Source organism: Ambystoma mexicanum, chromosome 8 (assembly GCF_040938575.1).
Source record: "Ambystoma mexicanum isolate Mex_15411 chromosome 8, UKY_AmexF1_1, whole genome shotgun sequence".
Lineage (NCBI taxonomy): Eukaryota > Metazoa > Chordata > Amphibia > Caudata > Ambystomatidae > Ambystoma > Ambystoma mexicanum.
In genome coordinates this window covers 299,656,412-299,676,889 of record NC_090929.1, presented here as the reverse complement: position 1 = coordinate 299,676,889, position 20,478 = coordinate 299,656,412, and the positions used below count along the sequence as shown (strand labels likewise).

General features: G+C 44.4%; 1 protein-coding gene across 14 annotated transcripts in view; it reads left to right on the top strand.

Annotated features, from left to right (window-relative positions):
- The window catches only part of EHMT1 (euchromatic histone lysine methyltransferase 1), a 2,375,011-nt gene that overhangs the window by 2,340,848 nt on the left and 13,685 nt on the right, over positions 1-20,478 (top strand). For all 14 annotated transcript variants that reach the window (XM_069609714.1, XM_069609713.1, XM_069609712.1 and 11 more), the window contains one exon: positions 1,903-2,078. In XM_069609714.1, the coding sequence (XP_069465815.1) occupies positions 1,903-2,078 (176 nt within the window). The remainder of the gene's footprint in view (positions 1-1,902; positions 2,079-20,478) is intronic.

Sequence of the window (20,478 nt, the reverse complement as noted above, 5' to 3'; positions counted from 1 at the left end):
CCTTGCTGTGGTGACTGAAAACAAGACCTCAGAAGGAACTTTAAAGCAGGGATCAATGAAGAAGGCTCTAGGCAAGGTTTCCCTCACGGCTGAATGCCGTTCTGCGGATTTGGCGCCTTTTCAAGGAGCACAGAAGAAGACAGAAAATTGCAGTTGAATTCTCGTCATTACAAAGGTCCAGCACTCTGAGGGGACTTTTCGGACTCGATTCGTGGCTCTAGAGATCCACCAGGATGCCCACGAAGTTTCAGCGAGATTCGGAATTCGGAAAGACCATGCACCACCGCACGATGGCTCGAGGTCCCAGGGTTTTGGGGTATTGCTACAAAGCAAGATTGCAGCAGCCTGTGGAATGGCTCAAAATGCAGGTATTCTTGAGTCTAGTGGGTCTCACCAGGGTCTGGTTCGAGGTCGTTGTTTTCGGAGTTCCCGGGTCGATGGGAAGGAAGGGCTCCAGCAGGCTGCGGTTACACAGCAGGCTCTCCGGTTGCTGGAAATGGTTTCAGCCGCGTTACCTTCATCTATCTCTTTGGTTTCGGGTCCAGTGTTCGACTTTTCTTCAGCTTCCAGGTTCGCAGTATTTATCAGGAATTACAACACAACCACTGCATTCTATCCCCGCATTTTACAAGCAGGGGCGGTCAGGTTGTCCAATCAGGACAGCCAGCCCCCCACTGGGATTTGTCCCCATTCAAGCAAGGCGTAATAAAAAGGGCTGGGGAGTTTTGGACTCCTCCCTCACTTCCTGCTCTCACACAGACTTGAGCCTAGGCGGTGAGTCTAGGGGACTCCAGCCAAAGATGAAAATCACACAAAGGAACTTCCCGCCCTGGATGATGGGGGTAAGTAACAAGAAACGACACACTAAAATGGCGAAAAAAGAAGACGGGAGGGGGCAATTTGTGGTAAAATCGACACCCTTACGTCCCTTTACTGCAGCTGTGAACACAGCCCGTGGTAAAGGTGCACCAAATTAATACAAGTTATCACTGCCACCAGCCATTGAAGGTAAGCTTGTCACTGTAACACAATTGTTACAGTTTTAGTGTTAAAGGGGATACATCGTATCTCTCCAGCACTCCACATAAGGTGGGCTGTGCTGGCTTCACAGAATGAAATGTAAAAGGGATCCAAAGATCCTTTCTACCATTGGGAACTGTAGTTCACCCAAGGTTTAGCAAAAGAAAGTTAAAAGGGGAGCCTCTAGGGCAACCCAGCAACAACAGGCACTTATTGCCAATAAGTTGTTAAAGAGGATAACTTTAAAAAGACACGATCGAGAGTCTTAAAAATGACACCCATAAAAAGAGTTAAAGATTATGTGAGTGTGGAAAAAGGTTCCCTCTCACTGAGGTTTAATGAAAAATATCCCACTAGTAAAGCAAAAAGTTCTGGGGTTGACCCAGGTCAGGACGATTTACCAGTCCTGTGCAACTCTTACCTAACATGAAAGTATTGAAAAGTAGAACTATGTGTGTTGGTTTATCGTAAGTAAAAGTGACTCTTATGTAAATATAATTTATGTTAATGTAAATGTATGTGTTTCCTTGAGGTGTATTACTAACTGGGTTCAGTGTACTTACCTACAGCTCACATCTTCCACTTAAGATGAGCCTGACTGCTGTGCCACTCAAGTTCTCTGAGTAGTACAGACTGATACTAAGAGGTTGGGATCTACAAACCACTGGGATAGCTTACTAAAGTCTTGCCTCCAAGTAGGACTTAAGGAGAACTCCCCCAACAGTTTGACCCCAGTGTATTTGGCATTTGCTTTAAACATTAACATTATCAACGGCTTTGCGTTTGATGTTTTGCCTGTGAAAAGAACTGTTATCTTGCATGTTTGAATTATGCAATCTTTGTATCAAAGCATGGTGATTGCTGACCTGTTGTTCCATGCAGGATGGAGAGGTGTACTGCATTGATGCTCGTTTCTACGGAAATATCAGCCGGTTCATAAACCACCTTTGCGAGCCAAACCTCATCCCTGTCCGAGTCTATGTGTCCCATCAGGATCTTCGTTTTCCCCGAATCGCCTTCTTCAGCACAAGGCATATTGCAGCTGGAGAACAAATTGGGTAAGCATTAGTTCATCCAAGCTCTGCATCCGGTTATGCAACCGTAGAGGTATATAGAGCACATTTGGAATTGAATTTTTCACCTTTGATGATTGGCTCTGTGGTTGGTGTCTTTTTTTCAGGGTCCAAAAACGTATTGATGGAGTGAACAATTTGATTTATTGAGCAATCTTGGTACTCTGTTCACTAAAATGTACTGACCTGGCAAGCAATGCATTGTTCCCCTCAACGTTGGGTCGTCAATGAATGAAATTAGTAATCTTGTCATGTTGGGTGCCTTTGGTGTCCATGCAATTTTATATGGAAGTTTCAAACGAGCAGCCAAAAATGTATTTAAACAGTTTCACCATTTGGACGTGGGAGTCTTCAAAGAGCACTGCTGTATTTTCTCAATTGAAAACCTACTTTTCTCATGAGTCCTTTAGTCAGCTGCTGCTTTTTGACATTTCTTTATGTGACTGCTCAGCTAGTTTTCCCTTTTTTCATGTAGAGCAGCTTTATTATGCGATTGGGGGCTGCTATAATAAGGTCTTCACCGGTGCAAATGAAGAGCTGCTAATCAAAAGAATGTTAATGATGATCTGCAAGGACCACATAACAGCACCTCAGCAAAGACTGGCATCTTGTGGACTAGCACTTTTAAAAAATACTTTGAATTACATCTCAATAACAAAGTACATAAGTGAACGGAGTTGAGATATAAAAAATGCAGTGTTTTAGAAACCATCCGCAATTTTAAAAAAGCATGCATCAGGTAGCCCAACAGGCCAGTTTCCAGGGTTCATAGCTTTGAAAACAAAGTGAAAGGCTGGGGAGTCTCTAAAAGACAATATAACAGGAAAAAATCTGTGCAAAATGTGACATTAACAGTAGAGACCTTATTCAATTAAGCCTGTCAAATAATTAATACAATGAGTCGTAACATAGTCAACCTAAAAGAACACCCATGTACCCTGAAAATGAGTGCAATTCAGCATGAAATAAAGATTTTGTTTATCCCGATGTCTAGATGTGGAAAGTATCAATTCATAATCTGTCTCCTCCATGACATTACAATGTGCAATATTCTGCAACTATTTTTTGCAAGTGTGACAGACACTTCAAACCATGTCATAGCTACTCTGCATCTGGGCAATGAAAGGCCCAACCCCAGTGGGTGGCTGGAACATCTAGGATGCTTTCCAGTGAAGCCCAAGACACCAACTAAAGGGTTAAATAGTATTTACCAGAATTTAACAAAGCTGCTTCAAAACCTCAACCGAGGAGCTTGCAAGGTGTAGAAATTGAGCTTTCAGGCACTGCATCTGGCACACCAATCAGAGCCTAGAACTAGGTGGTGTATGAATACACTCTGCATGAATTTAAGCTGTAAAGTATTAGGCCTACGGTTACGGCAGTTTTTGTACGACCAACTTGCCATAAGGAGAAGGCTAACATATCTGACAAGAAAGGGAACCCAAACCGTTCTTAAACGTGGATAGTTTAGGTAGAGCGTTGATGCTTACATTTCAGGAAGGGGCTTCTTAAGATTGATTCCTAGGATCCGGCCTGGTGGACCGGTTTTATGAGCCCACCCTGGTTATGATGGACAGCTCAGAGGTTTGCTATAACCCACTCAAGGATGTGTGGAGAGCGGTAAAGGCTTAGTCTCAGGAGAGAGTGGGGCCAGGGACCTTCAATGAGTCCACAGAGTACAGCACACAATTCAATTTAGACAGTCAAGTATACAAAGTTATTTATTATGGACCTTCTGAACACACTGAAAAATAAACAGAAAAGGTGTTTGTGTAATATGATACAATATATACAGTGAACATAGGTTCAGATATATATCAGACAACTTAATCAGCAGAGCAGCTAAGTATTTTAGATGCAGTAAATGATGGGACTAGATCATCAGATAATATCCTAACTTAAGAAGTCCAAACTCTAAGATGAATTGGGGCCTTGTGCCCAAAAGGTCACAGGAACCACACAATGTTTCTCACTAGTGTGTTCTCATCTAGTTGGTAGGATTCAATAGGCTTGTGTTGGTGATAGTTTCAAAGGTCTACAACAATTTTACCAGCGGTAAGGAAGAGTGTTTTCCTTTCTTCCAGACCCAAGGCTAACCCAGGGGCAGAATACCCGACCCGTGTTGGGTTATTGACCAAAGGTGAGTGGAGTGGAATGGAATTAAGAGACAAAGGGACTTGTTCCCAACGTTATCCTATGGAGGGCAGGGCAGACATGCATATACAGATGCTCACTTTACCCCCCTGACTCAGAATTTCCCAGATATCTTGGTATATCATCTGGCGGTTGCTGGGACCTTGATCATCCGTTGGTTGTTCCACTGAGAGGTGCCCAGGAATTGCAGGTTCGTTGAGTCTTCTCATTGAATGGAAATGTATGATATCCTTTTTGGAGAAGAAATGCAGAATCCACTGATACAGACCTCTTCGGAACACTTCACAGGTTGGAGGTAGGGGTGTTTCGGCAATTGTCCCCGAACAGAGGCGATTACAGGCATCCTTCCAGTGGCAGTCGCAGCAGCTGCTCCAGGACAGGTTCCCTTGACGGTGGAAAACAAAAATTCGGGGAGAAGAGTACTCGGTGCTCCAGATAAGATTTTGAGGTGGAAGTATTTTACTACCCATTTTTAAACTTTGAGAGTAAATGTGATTTTAAGCGAGTACCAATGACTTTTCTCCAAGAGAGTAAAATATGTGACATCCAGCCGACGTGTGCAAAACCTGTATGGAAATCATTACTATGCGGCATCGTAGCAGAATACACTTGTTAGGCAAGATTGTGTACAGTACCCTTTGGGTGCACTACAATAACCTTGACCTCCTGGCAATAGGGACACAACCTTTGGTATAAATCTGTACTACACGGGTTGGTAGTGTGGTCGAGCAGCCAGGCTTATCTCAAGAGGGTTCAATGTGAGCAGTAATGTTGTAACAGAGTTTCACAGTAGCAGTTATTCAGATACACACTTGCACTCGGGGTTTCTTGCTGAAACAATTATTAATTTATTTCACACTCCGTTTTAAAGCCTTCTTCAGAAGAGAGCTATATATGTAACAATTAAAATACACTTCAAAACAATCTAAGTTTCTCTAAATCAGATGATACCCATTGGGGATGGCGCACAGACACTTTCTACACCCTTGTGAAGGGCAAAGCTTTAGCAACTCTGCAAGGTAACCAAGACAGGTCTCAACTGAGACAAGTAAGGCTACACAACAAGAGGTAAGTTCTCTTAGACTTTACAGTACGTCTGGTTAGAAGAAATGGTTCCAGCTGGCTTCGGTTCCTGTACAGCTCTGCAGATCCTGTTGTTTCTGAGCCTCAGTCGGGGGGAGAAGAGGGAGGACATCTGGGGACTCCTGTTGTGCAATGGGAAGGTCAGCGGCAGCAATCGGCAAACCTCAATTCAGCGGTTCTTCAGTGTTTCAGCTCCACGCGTCTGACAGCAAATAGCAACACTGTGGTTCTCGGATACCACTTCAGACTTTCCTTGTTTCTGGGGTCCAGCACTCTGTTGAGGTGGCTCAGGCTTGGTCACTCCTGCAACAGGGAAGTCTGGAGGATCTTCATAGCGCTCAGGTCTGACTTAGAAGCAACACGCAAAATATGGTGTTCCTCTCCCTGGCTCTTCGGTTCCAGCAGCAGCAGTGGAAATGCAATCAGCTTCGAGAGGATGTTCAGATGGGCTTACTTTGGAGTTGATTGGTCCCACGTACTGAAAGGGAGAAGTCCTTGTAGGGCTTCTCTAGTCGAAATAAATTCAGAGCAGCAGGGCTTCACCGGGCAAACCAATGGTCCAGGAGTTGCAGCAGGCACCTCTTCCAAGTTCTTTTTTGGATCCCTTCATCCAGTGGTCGACTCTGTCTTCCAAGCCAAAAAAGGCTCCCCTTTTATGCACGTTTCTCCCATTCATTTCAGCCTAGCTTTCAATCACACTCCTTGCTGGACAGCCAGCCAGCCAATCACCTTTGGATGCATTCCTGTAACCAAGGTAATTATGCACAGGGAGTTTCGGGCATCTCCCTCACTTCCTGTCCCTGCCTGACATACTGGAGCCAGAGGCGTGCTTCACTCGTGAATCCTGCCAAAACGCAAAACAAACAAAGGGACCAAGCCTGGTTTGACACGCATAGTAAATCTCAAGAAGGACCTTCCCGAAAAATGGTGAAAAAAGACGGGCCATTTTTTCAAAATGGGCACCTATGGGTGCTTTACTGCAGCTGCATTTGCGGCCCACGGTAGAAAAACTCAGTGGTAGAAAAAAAACACTGCCACCAGCCATTAATTGTAGAAAGGGTAACATATCAATGTTACATGCGAAATTAGACAAAAGGGCATACTAAGAAACCCCTCCAGCACTCTATGTAAGATAGTGTGCACTGAGTCTACAAAGTTAGAAAAGGTAGGTAAAGTCACTTTCACTTTACTGCTCTTGCAAACTGTAGTTTAACCGAGTGAAGGTATTTAAACCTTTGGGAAATCTGAAGGACTTCCCTGTGCCACTGTACGTCACAATGTAAAAAGATGATGCCTATGGAGTTTGTCAGACTCCAAAACCAAAAGAAACCGTGTTCAAATTAACAAAAAATACATGAGAGAGTGGGGAAAAGTCTTGCTCTCTCCAGGATAAAAATGTAAAGTCCTAAAGTCCAGCAAAAAAAGCTGGGGGTCTTTAAGGTAGAAGGGAATTGGCAAATTTCTGAGAATTCTCCCTAACAGCCAGTGGACCACCAGTGTCCCGCTTCTGCATCTGAAATCACTCATGCCTTAGAATAGAAAAGGACTTTCAATTATGAGGCCTCTGACTAGAAAATATATCAAGTGTTGCAACGTACTTGTTCCTAAAGGTGTTAGTGTGTAACTTTGATTCCTAAAATAGAAAAGTTACAAACTTCTTTTTATTGCCCGTCTGAAAAGTATAAGAAGTTATTTACTTGGCTTTGAATTGTATCCCACTCTTCTCTACAAATAGTGTGTACACGCCTTTTAATAGCTTATTGCCATTCGAAATGTTTAACTTTAGGTTCTCACTCACCTTGAACTGCTTGCTGCCTTTGAAAATCCTGATAGAGTTCCTGCTTACCTTAGTGTGGTGTTCTCTTCTGGAAAGTAACATTGGTATCACTACATATTCCTGTAATAGAAATAGTGTCAGAGTTTATGTCCAATAAGGTTTTACTCACCTTGACTAGCTTATTGCCCTTCTAAATGTGTATCCAGAGTTCTTACTTGTCCATGAGTTGCTTACTGCCCCTCTGAAAAGTAATTGATACTTTTTTGCTTACCTTTGAATTGTGTTGCACTATTATGAAAAGTATTGTTAGTGTAACTGTAAGTTTCTGAGATGAATATGCTACATATATTGCAAGGGTTTTACTTGTAACAGTGTTGGTTTAGTGTTCCTGAGACAGAATATAACTAAGATAACCTATTACCAATACGGTTTGCTTACCTTGAATTACATACGGTCATTCTAAAAGTCTACTAATGTGGTTTTTACTCCCCATGAATAGCATACTGCAATTCTAAATGTGTAACAATAGGTTTTACTCAACTTGAATTGCATACTGCTATTCTAAATAAAATGTATACTTTGGTTTGAATACCATAAGTATAGTGTTTGTTCATAATTATTTATGAATGATAATAGTACATACCTTTCTAAAGAATTCTCTTTGCCTGTGTATATATAAAATAAACCATTCTTTTCACAACACATTAGTATATTATTGTTACTTTGGACCAATGTATGCCACAGGTTGCTTGTACCAATCTGCAGACCTCTCTCCCTTCTAAGATGAGCCTGACTTATCTGTCCACGCTACCAAGGTACGCATTGCAGGTCTATGCGAAGAGTTGGAGATTCTTGTATTGCCCCTAAGATATAGTTTTATAAAGCCCCTTGGGAGGACTTAAGAAAACGGTCCTAACAGGGGCCACTCTGAAAGGCTTTACAGTCCACAGTCTAGTCTTCTCAGCAATAAGAATAACACACAAATGTTCTGGAACTGAAGACAATTCAATTAGTCTTAAGGGCTTTTCTCCTGCTAATAAACAATGCGGTTCTCATCAGGACTGACAATACCACCTCAATGTTTCCTCTCAAGAAGCAGAGAGGAACAAGTTCTCTGATTTTGTGCAACCTTATGATTCAGATCTGCGACTGGGCCCTAGAGCAGGGTTTTCATCTCACCACTCTACATCTGCCAGGACAGAACAACATGCAGGCAAGCGGACGGGCTCAACGGGCTCTAGACAGAGAACTACGAATGGGAACTGGGCCTGCAGGTCCTCAAGGCCTTGTTCAGGGGCTGGGGTAACCCAGAAGTGGACCTATTCGCCTCAGAGAGCAATGCCACATGCAGACGGTTTGCATGTTGTACGGGGAGGGGCTCCAAATTTCCTGGAACAACCTGTGGTATTGCATGTTCCCTCCAATGCCATTGATATAGAGGGTGTTGAGCACGATTGTATGCAGTACCCTTAGGGTGCACTACAACAACAACCCTGACCTTCTGGCAGTAGTAACCCAACCTTTGGTTACAGGTTGGTAGTGTGGCTGAGTAGCCAGGCTTATCTCAAGAGTGGTCAGTATGAGCTGTAGAGGAGTTACACAGAGGTCCACAGTGACAAGTATTCAAGTGAACACTTACACATAGGGTTTCCTAAAAAAAAAAAAATACAAATGTATTTATCAGTCAGTTAATGTAAGCCTTCTTCAGAAGGGAGCACTGTAAAACACCACACAAATATACTTCAAAATTATACACACAAGTTCAGAATCAGTAACTACCCATTTGGGATGGCATACAGCCGAGACCTACACCCACAGGTGACTTCAATTGCTAGGGTGCTGTTCATATTAATGTATCACTGTTGGCATTCAGAATTAGTTAAGAGCAAGTCAAAAGGGAAAAGAATATTAGAGCAAAGAAGATACCACAAATATTTCTTAAGCAGGCAAATACGTTCAGATTGCCCAATAAGAGTCATTCAGTTAAAACAGGCTAAGTCAAAGTCAATCGGCAAGAGTCTATATGGGCTGAAGCACTTCTTTGAAGGTAAGTAGATAACTCTTTGCACAATGTTTCAGAAGTCTTTGAAGAAAAAGCTGAATCAATGTAGGGCCACAAGCTATTAGACTTGTGAGTAGTGGAAGATGCAAACAACTCTACAGCAAGAGGTAACATCTCTTAGACTTTGAAGAGTACCTTTAAAATGAAGAAAAGATGCAGCAGATGACTCCTTTTCCTGTTCATTTCTGCATATCTCGCTGTTCCTAGGCCTCAGTCGTTGGAATAAGAGGGAGGGCGTCGGGGGACTCCTGCACTGCACTGGGACAGTCAAAACTTGCAACCAGCAAACTTCACTTTCAGTGGCTGTTCAGTGTTTCAGCTCCTCGCGTCTACCGCAAATATCAACACTGCAGTTCCTGGCTGTCGAGATGGAGTTTCCTTTCTTCTGGGGTGCCTCACTCTGTTGAGGGGGCTCAGGCTCGGTCAGTTCTGCTTCCTAGGAGTCCAGAGGATCTTCCTGGAGCTCTTGGCCGACTTAAAAGCAACGCACTGTTAGGCAGAATTGCATGCAGTACCCTCTGGGACCACTGCACACAGTTAGGACTACAGGTGTTAGCCAAACCAACCTTTGGTATAAGTCTGTACCACACAGTTTTTGGTAGCGAGCTGAGCAGCCAGGCTTATCTCAAGAGTGAATGTGAGCAGTACAAGTAATTACACAGAGGACTTTCAATTACAGTGGTTCAAGTAGACCCTTATACTCAAGGTTTCTTGGTTAAACACTTATTAATTTATTACACAATCATTTAGAAAACATTTAGAAGGAGGCAACTTAATATTATATACAAATACACTTCAACACAAAACTCTAAGACTTTGAGGCAGTTTGAGCTCCCCTGAAATGGGAGCAAAGTGGTAGTTCAGTTACTTAGAAATGAGCAAAAGGGACAAGGTAAGTAGCGTAGATCCCATATACTTGTTAGACAGTGCAAATCATCAGAAGAGTTCAATTCAAGTCAATAGGCCAGGCCAAAGTCAATGGGCTAGTGTTCTGGATAGGAAAGAGCAGTTCTGGTATCAAACGGTAAAGTCTTTGCAAAAGTTCTCAGAAGTAGTTTAGGCAAAAATGAATCCTATGTCGGGTCACAAGCTGATTAGGCCTGCAAGTTGGGAAAGTTTCACAAACTTTCACTGCGAGTGTCGTTCCCTCAATCGGGTTGGCGCACAGTATCTTAGTATGAAGAGCAAAATGCAGCTGAAGACGTTGATTCCTGGCAGGTCCTGCAGATCTCACTGTTCCTGAGCCTCAGTCATGGGGACAAGAGGGACGACTTCGGGGGACTCCTGCACTGCACGGGATCATCGAAAAAGCAAACCAGATCGAGTCACTTCAGTTTCAGTAGCAGTAGATTAAAGTGCACAAGCTGGTATTCCACTCCCTGGTTAATCCTAACTAGCCTTGAGAAATGGTATCCAGGTGGCTTACGAGTTGATTGGTCGCACCAACTCAAAGGAAGAAGTTGTCCTTGAAGGGGCTTCTCTGTCGAGATGAACTTGGCAATTCGGACCTGCAGCAGGGCTTCACCGGGCAAACCAACGGTCCAGGAGTTGCAGAAGCTGTCCTCTTCCAGCCCTTGTTTTGTTCTTTTGTTCCAGTGCTCAACTCTACTTTCCAGTCCAAGATACCCACCTTTTAAACAGTTCTCTCCCTTTCATTCCAGCCTAGCTGTCACTCACCCAGCAGAGTGGCTGTCCTTGCCGGACAGTCAGCCAGCCAATCACGTCAGAGTGCATTTGGGTCTCCTAGGAGACTAAGCACAGGGAGTTTCGGGCACCTCCCTCACTTCCTGCCCACCCCAGACACTCCGACGCTAGCGGCACACGAACAAAGGGACCAAACCTGGTTTGGCGCGCAGAGACAAACACTAGAAGGACCTTTCCAAAAAGAAACAGCGAAAAAAGACCTGAACCTGTTTAAACAAAGGGGCTTAAGACACCATCTTGAAAAACATGGCTACTGTGATTTTCTTTTTTAGCTACCAGTGTTCGCGGTCTGGAAAAACTATGGTAGTTCATTGTAAAACCACTGCCACCAACCTTTTCAATAGGAAAGGGTAGCATTTGACTGCTACATGAGTATTTAGAGACAGTGGATACTATGTAACCCCTCCAGCACTCCATTGTAAGATGGTGTGTGCTGGGTCCAGAAATTTGTAAAAGACTAGTAAAGTCAATTTAACTTTACATTCTCTGGGAAACGGTAGTCATTCCAAGAGAAGATATTTAAACCGTTGGGAAGTCTAAAAGACATCCCTGTGTCACTGCTCTGAGGGTACTGTTTAACACACATGAAAAGATGCCTATGGAGTTATCTAAAACTCCATAATCAAAGAACACAAGTGTAAAACACACATGGAAACACATGAAAGAGTGGGGAAAAAAAGGCTCGCACTCTTTCCAGGTAAGAAAATCAAGTCCTCAAAGTCCAGGAAAGTTGCTGGGGGTCTGTAAGGTGAAGGGAATTAGCACATTTATGAGAATTCTCCCTAACACGCACACAAACTGGTGTTCCTCTCCCTGGCTCTACGTTTTCCAGCAGCACTCTGTGGAAATTCAACCAGCTCCGAGATGGATGTCCAGGTGGCTTACTTTGGAGTCTATTGGTCCCACCAACTCAAGCGGAGAAGTCGTCCTTGCAGGGGCTTCTTGGTCGATGCAAACTTGGCATTTTGGCACTGCAGCAGGGCTTAACCGGGCAACCCAGCGGTCGAGGAGTTGCAGCAGGCGTCCTCTTCAAGTTCTTCAGTTCCTTCGTCCAGTGATCGACTCTGCCTTCCAAGCCAAAAGACTCGCCTTTCATACCGTTCTCTTCCTTTCATTCCAGCCTAGCTGTCACTCACCCAACAGGGTGGCTGTCCTTGCCGGACAGACAGCCAGCCAGCCAGTCAATCATGCCAGAGTGCCTTTGGGTCCCTAGGAGACGAAGCACAGGGAGTTTAGGGCACCTCCCTCACTTCCTGCCTACCACAGACACCCTGGAGCCAGAGGCAGGCTTCACTTGTGAATCCCGCCAAAGGCAAAACTAACAAAGGGACCAAACCTGGTTTGGCACGCAGAGTAAATCTCAAGAAGGACCTTTCCACAAAGAAATGGTGAAAAAAGATGACAGGGCCATTTTTGACAAAAATTGCACCCTTGGGTGCTTTACTGCAGCTGCGAACGCAGCCCCCGGTAAATGCACACCACGGTAGTAAAAACAAAATCACTGCCACCAGCCATTCAGTGAGGAAAAGGTAACATAAAAATGTTACATGAACAGCCAGACAATGGGGATACTAAGTAACCCCTCTAGCATCCTATTGTAAGATAGTGTGTGCTGGGTCTAGAAAGTTACAAATGTAAGTAAAGTTTATCCCAGAGAAGGTATTTAAACCTTGGGGAAATCTAAGAGACTTCCCTGTACTAAAGGTGCTGTGTGCCACAATGAAAAAGTTTCAGACTCCACAACCAAAAGAAACAGAGTTCAGAAATCACATTAAAATACATGAGAGAGTGGGAAAACGGGTCTCACTCTCGGTTATAAAAATCAAGTTCTCAAAATCCAGCAAAGTTGCTGGGGGTCTCTAAGGTAGAGGGAATTGGCACATTTCTGAGAATTCTCTCGAACAGGCAGTTCCAGGACGCCACAATGTGCTGCATGATTTTGGTGGTTCCAGACTGACTGGCAATAATCTGGTACTCTGATCTGGTGAGGATGACAGGGCAGGGGCGTGTTCCCTTGTAGGCAATGGGCCTGTTAGACCTCTCTCAGCGGGGGATAGTTGTTCATCCGCAGCCCGAGTTCCTAGCCCCCTCGGCCTGGTACCTGAGCAGTTGAAAGTGCCACAGCTAGGACTGTCACAGGCCAATCTGACATTCTGAGGGTGGATCAAATGAGGAGATGGCTGTGAAGGAGTTGTGACTCCAGCAGGAGAGAAGTGGCGTTCTTCCCTTTCTTGTGAGGAAGATCCCTTAATTCCAGAGTTTTTGATGGCATGTTGTCATTATTCAGAACCTTTCAATTATAAAGACCTGAAACGTGACTCTTGTCCAATATTTCAAACAAAACATATGTGCATAAGTCTAAAACACATCTAATGTTTATAATTGTTATTTTAAAATAAGTGTCCAACAATGTAACTTAAAACATCTGAAATTTCTCAGGACTCCAACTCCCAGAAAGCCTTGAGTACTGAGACAAGGAAGAGGCGCAAGGAGTCAATATGGAGTGAATGTGACACCATGTACAATGTGCAGTCTAGTTGTCAGGATCAAAGTCAGCCACGTGGGACATTTGCACTTGGAAATCACCAGGAAGGATCAGAAGTATCAGACCGGAGAAGGAAAGAGGAGAAAAGCTGCAGAGTGCAGGAAGTAAGGCAGAGGCAGACTTAACGAGACGAGCCGTGGGGAGAGCGGGAAGCGTTTGCCAGTAGCAGTCAGGAGGTGTTTAGGACCAGAGGAACTCGCGTGGAGTCGTATCGGGGACCTGGAGGGACTGCTGAAGGTAAACTTTGCACAGTGGGACCAGAGGAGGTGCGGTCCTGTAGAGCGGCAGTAGTTCCATTGGTGAATGAATGAAAAATCGACACAGGAACGGAAAGACTCTGCAAAAAAGGGGAAGCCTGCCCAATGAAAACTGTTTGCCGCAGCTGCACGTTACACCGGTGAGTCAATGTAAAAAGGTAGGCGGCCCTGGGACATGCCAACACGTCAATGAACACTTGGGAAGCATTTTTGAATACTGACTTAGTAGAATTGAAAAGCAAGGGCAAAAGCGGTACAATTCTCATAATATGAGATGTCTATTAGGGGAAACCTGGAACAAGCATTGCCAAGAGATATTGAGAGAAAGATTGACCGAGCTTGAACAAACACTCCTATATGGGACGTGGAACAAGTAACACCTGAAGTCAACAAAGTTGTATTATTGAAGAAGTGCAACTCTGTTCTAAGACGAATGTGAATATTACAGAAATATCTGATGAGAGATGCACATCAGGTAGTGAACCTTTTTGGGAAGATACCTGGCAGGAGCATACACCAGGGGATCTGTGGGAGCCAAAAGGGAGATATTCCTGATGGGGGAGTGTGCTCTAGCACCCTGAAGCGTCTTAGTGCTAGATGGAGTTAGCAAGAACATGTCTCAGACCAAATAACCGGACCGACTCAAATAAGATGGTAAAATACTGCTTTTCTCTCAATGAAGGAAAGCAGGGTAAATGGTCAATCATCAAAATGATTCATGCAGGATCACAATGTCTTATTGATTATACTTAGTTTATATAATGCTAGATGCGTCATCTATGATGTCATCCTACGTGGCATATTACAAAAACCTATCGAGGGGTGGGATTGGATTAGGTGAAAATGTCTACATATAGAGTACACAAACATTAGTCTGCCATTGGCGGTCCATTGTCTGTAGGACACCTGAGCGCTAGCTTTCGCCGACATTCTGTGAGGAGTCAGGAATGAAATTCAGACACAAGTTTGCCATGTCTTTGGTTATAGACTTTTATTTAAAGAAAAGGGGGTTGGGAAAAGGCCTCTGGCCCTGCTCTAAGAGGGATTTCCCTACCTAAACCAGCAACTAAGGATCTGTCGGTGTCTGAATGTCCAAAACAATACTGTCCTGTGTCCAAAGTTCTGACCCTCACACTAAATCTGAACTCTGTAGAGAAATGGGAAATGTCTTTAACCTTTGGGAGGTTTTGAAAAGTGTTCACAAAATGAGAATAAATGACTCCAACACAAAGGTTCTTTGAGGATCATAGGCCACTGCTCCAGAGGGTGGTTCCCTTCCCTTGGATTCCTCTTTGCTCTTTGAGGTTTCATATATAACAGTTCCTTATGTCTCTTGTGGCCTGCAACAATGTTAACGTACAAACTTGTCTGACTTTGCAATGGGTCTCGATCTGAACACCTGGTATGCCTTGGTGCCAGGCTTTTCGCTCTCCTCCTTGATTCCCACAACTCCTTTTCTAGTTCTGATGTTTTTTCTCAAGACCTCCTTTTAATCAACACAGTATTTCTCCTGATGCCTGGTATCGCAGGCCCTTTTTATTACAAAAGGATTTGCCATCAGATGTGTTAGTCGATCATGGCCTCTTGCTTTTAAACACCTGTGATTGCTTGGTATACTTTTCTGCCGGGGCTTCTTGTTTTCACACACTTGCAATCACACAGGCTGTCTGCCCTTCTCCAAAGTTGCACATATGCTTTGTCTCTCAGTATGTCCTTAAGATATATTATCCGTTCTGGGTTTCTTAAATATTTTTTCATACATATTGTTAGGCGAGATTGTTTGCAGTACCCTTTGAATGCACTACAACAACCCTGACCTCCTGGCAATAAAAACCCAACCTTTGGTATAAGTCTGCACTACACAGGTTGGTAGCGTTTGGATCAGCCAGGCTTATCTCAAGAGGGGTCAATATGAGCTGTAGGGAAGTTACAGAGATTCACAGTATTCAAATAAACTTGTATACACAAGGATTCTTGATAAAACAATTATGTATCAATCAGTTAGAATAAGCCTTCTTCAGAAGGAGGCAATATGAAACACCACACAAATATACTTCAAAAATACACACTTAGTTATCTAAATCAGCAAATACCCATTTGGAATGACACACAGGCACTACATACACCCTCAGGTGACTTCAACAGCTAGGGTGCTGTTGACATTAATATATCACTGTTGCATTTAGAATATTCTTAGGAGTAGTGTTAAAGAGAAGAGAGTTCAGAATGAAACGAGTATTCACACAGTCTCAAGCCGGTAAGTACTTTCAATACAACCACCCCAATGCAAGGTCAGTTACCCCTTTCCTGGAAGGAAGGCAAAATGCATAAGCAGCAGAGAGTAGTCATTCAGGGAGCCTAGGCTAGCCAATGTTAAGTTAGCAAAAGTCAAGGTGACCTGAAGCACTTCTTGCATGTAAGTAGAACGTCTTTTCCAATATCTAAAAAAAAAGTCTTTGTAGAATAGAAGAAAATCAAAGTAGGGCCACAAGCTGATTAGGCTTGGGAAGTAAAGAAGCTGGCAGCAACTTTACACATGCAACCAAGTCTCCAACGAGGACAAGTGGCTACACAACAAGAGGTAAGTTCTCTTAGACTTTACAGTAACTTTAGGTTGAAGAAAGTGCAGCAGATGATTTCTGTTCATGTGCAGCTCTGCAGATCTCGCTGCTCCTGGGCCTCAGTCGTGGGGACAAGAGGGAGGACTTCTGGGGACTCCTGCACTGCAATGGGACGGTCACCGCTTGCAACCGGCAAACTTCAAACAAGTTGCTGTTCGGTGTTCCAGCTCCTTGCGTCTACCGCAAATAGGAACACCGCGGTTCCTGGCTGTCGAGATGGGCTTTCTTTCCTTCGGGGGTCTCACACTCTGTTGAGGGGGCTCAGGCTCGGTAGGTCCTGCTTCCTGGGAGTCCGGAGGATCTTCCTGGAGGTCTTGGCCAGCTTAAAAGCAACAAACACAAACTGGTGTTCCTCTCCCTGGCTATCCGGTTCCAGCAGCGACTGCAGTGGATACTCGACCAGTGTTGAGAGGATGTCGAGGTGGCTTACTTTGGAGTTGATTGGTCCCACCAACTCAAAGGGAGAAGTCGTCCTTGCAGGAGCTTCTCTGTCGATAAGAATTTGGAGTTTCAGCACAGCAGCAGGACTTCACCGGGCAAACTAATGGTTCAGGAGTTGCAGCAGGCGTCCTCTTCAAGTTTTTCTTCGGATTCCTTCGTCCAGTGGTTGACTCTGCCTTCCAAGCCATAAAGACTTGCGTTTTATGCAGCTTGCTCCCATTCATTCCAGCCTAGCTGTCAGTCACCCAGAAGGGTGGCTGTCCTTGCCGGACAGTCAGCCGGCCAATCACCACAGAGTGCATTTGGGTCTCCTAGGAGGCTAAGCACAGGGAGTTTCAGGCACCTCTCACTTCCTGCCCCTGCCAGACACCCTGGAGCCAGAGACGGGTTTCACTCGTGAAGCCCGCCAAAGACCAAACGAACAAAGGGACACTACCTGGTTTGGCGCACAGAGTGAATCTCAAGGAGGACATTTCCACAAAGAAATGGCGAAAAAAGACAACTGGTGCCATTTTGACAGAAATGCCACCCTTGGGTGCTTTAGTGTGGCTGCGAACGCAGCCCACAGTAAAATCCCATAATGGTAGTAAAACGTAAACCACTGCCACCAGCCATTCAGTGAGGAAAGGGTAACATAAAATGTTACATGAGAAGCTAGACAAAAAGGATATTAAGTAACCCCTTCAGCACCCTATGGTAAGATGGTGTGTGCTGGGTCTAGAAACTTACAAATGTAAGTAAAGTCAATTTCACTTTACTGCTCTGGGAAACGGTAGTTTATCCCAGAGAAGGTATAGCAAATCTGAAAGACTTTCCTGTGCCACTGCACTGGAGATGCTGTGACACAATGTAAACGATGATGCCCATGGAGTTTGTCAGACCAAAAGAAACGGGGTACAAAATCACATTAAAACACATGAGAGAGTGGTAAAAGGTCTCACTCTCTCCAGGTTAAAAAAAAATCAAGTCCTCCAAATCGAGCGAAGTTGCTGGGGTCTCTAAGGCAGAGGGAATTAGCACATTTCTGAGAATTCTCCCCAACACATTTTCACGTGTTTATGGGTTTTGTTTGTAATTGAAATTCCCTTCTGATATTAAGTTAATTTGTTATCTCACTCACGGTTGCTAGCACTTCATTTACTTTTATTCGGTATCGCCGCTGATACGCCTCTTGGCAGACTCTCTCGCTTTTCTTGGCACTTGCTGTGTTCTCCCGCTCTCTGCCGGTGAAGCGCTTCTATCGGTTTTACTCTCCTGACCGATTCTTTCTGGTTGCTCCTGCTCTCAACGCTTTTCTTCCGCACTTCTGCTTCGCTCCTGCTCCGGTAAGCAATGTGCTGCAACGTGCTGCTCGCAATCACCTGCGATCGCCCAGGAGTGTCTTTTATTCGCAGCAGCTTCTGCTTTCTTTGATGGCGAGCCTCCTGTCTCCGACAGTGTTACGGAGATTTCTCAAAAATGTGCTAATTCCCTTCACCTTAGAGACCCCCAGCAACTTTGCTGGATTTTGAGGACTTGGATTTTTTTTACAGAGAGTGTGACACTTTTTCCCACTCTCCCATGTATTTTGATGCATGTTTTACTCTTGTGTTTTCTTTGGTTATAGAGTTTTAGACGAGTCCATAGGCATCATCTTTTCATTTGTGTCATACAGCACCCTCGGTGCAGTGGCACAGGGAAGCCTTTCAGGCTTTCCAAAGGTTTAAATACCTTCTCTGGGATAAACTACGGTTTCCCAGAAAAAGGTAAGTGAAATTGACATTACTAGTCTTTTTAAATTCCTAGACCCAGCACACCCTATCTTACAGTAGAGTGTTGGAGGGGTTACTTAGTATCCCCTATGCAGTGGTTTTACAATGAACTACCCTGATTTTTCCCGACTGCAAACTATTCGTAGCTCCGGTAGCGTTAAATCGCAGGAACCATGTTTTTCAAGTTGGCGCCTGAGCCTCCTTTGTTTAAACGGGTTCCGGTCTTTTTTCGCCATTTCTATTTGGAAAGGTCCTTCTAGAGTTTGTGTCGGGTTTGGTCCCTTTGTTCGTTTTGCCTTTGGGGGGGATTCACGAGTGAAGCCTGCCTATGGCGCCCGAGTGTCTGTTGGTGGGTAGAAAGTGAGGGAGGTGCCCGAAACTCCCTGTGCTTAGTCTGCTAGGACTGGCGTGATTGGCTGGCTGACTGTCCGGCAAGGACAGCCACCCTGCTGGGTGAGTGGCAGCTAGGCTGGAATGAATGAGAGGAAACTGGATAAAAGGTGAGTCTCCTGGCTTGGAAGGCGGGGCCGACTACTGGAACGAAAGAATCGAAGACAAGCTTGAAGAGGAGGCTGCTGCCACTCCTGGACCAATGGTTTGCCCGGTGAAGCCCTGCTGCAGGTCAGAATCGGCAAGTTCACCTTGACAGAGAAGCCCCCACAAGGACGACTTCTCCCTTTGAGTTGATGAGACCAATCAACTCTACCATAAGCCACCTGGACACCTTATCTCGGAGCTGGTTGTATTTTCCTCAGAGTGCTGCAGGAAACCGAATAACTAGGGAGAGGGACACCAATTTGTGTGCTTGACTTACAGCTACCGAAATAGATTTGCCAGTTGTGAGCTTTTTGACCAGTCCCAGTGCAGTGCAGTGCAGGAGTCCTCTGACGTCCTCCCTCTTGTCCCCACGACTGGGGCCCAGGAACAGTGAGATCTGCAGGAACTGCCAGGAACAGAAGTCATCAGCTGCCTCTTTTTCTTCATTTGTAAGGTACTATAAAACCAGACTGAGAGTACTTAACTCTCGCAGTGAAAGTGCTTAAAACTTTCTCAACTCACAGGCCTAATCTGCTTGTGACCCAACATATGATTCTTCTTGCTACAAACTATTCCTAAGAACTTTTGCAGAGACTTTTCCGTTTAACTACCAGAACTGCTTTGTTCTATCCTAGACATCCCATTGACTTTGGCTTAGCCTATTGAACTGAACTGACCCTTCTGGTGAACTCTAAATATTTGCACTGTCTAAAGAATATTGTAACCTTTCATGTTCTAATAATATTTGCCTATTTACTCCTCTTGAAAAGTATGTCTGCATTAGTATTGAAGTGTATTTGTGTATATGATCTAATTGCCTCCTTCTATTGAATATTTTATAATTGAATGGTTAATGCATTAATAAGTATTTTTAACCAAGAAACCTTAAGTAAGAGTTCATTTGAACACCTGTGATTGTAGACCTCTGTGTGACATCATTACAGCTCACATTCCCTATTGAGAGTATCCTGGCTACTCAGCCCTGCTACCAAAACTGTGTGGTACAGACTTATACCAAAGGTTTGTTTTGCTCACACCTGTAGTCCTAGTTGTCTGTAGTGGTCCCAAAGGGTACTGCATTCAAACTTTGCCCAACACATGCCAGTATTCGCCTGTTGGTTTCTCAACCTCGCGAAGAGACTTCGCTCTCTTTCTCTCTCACCAACTGCAGTCGACTTCTATTCTTTGCTTCATCTGCCTTTTAAACTTCCTGGATACCGGTGTGTATGCACAACCACTAGAGCGCTTGTTGAGGTTGTTGCTTCCTGCGCTGTGCACTGCTCGCTCCCTCTTCCTCGTCCCAGTATTTCGGTCATTCTCGGAAAGGATGTCCAGTTTTGAGAACTAAGAATAAATAACCCATCCGTTTTGCTCTTTCTGTCTTTCTCCTGAACTTCATGCTTCTTACTGTTTTGAGGGTGATGTTTGGCTCACTCCATGGGTTGCACCTACT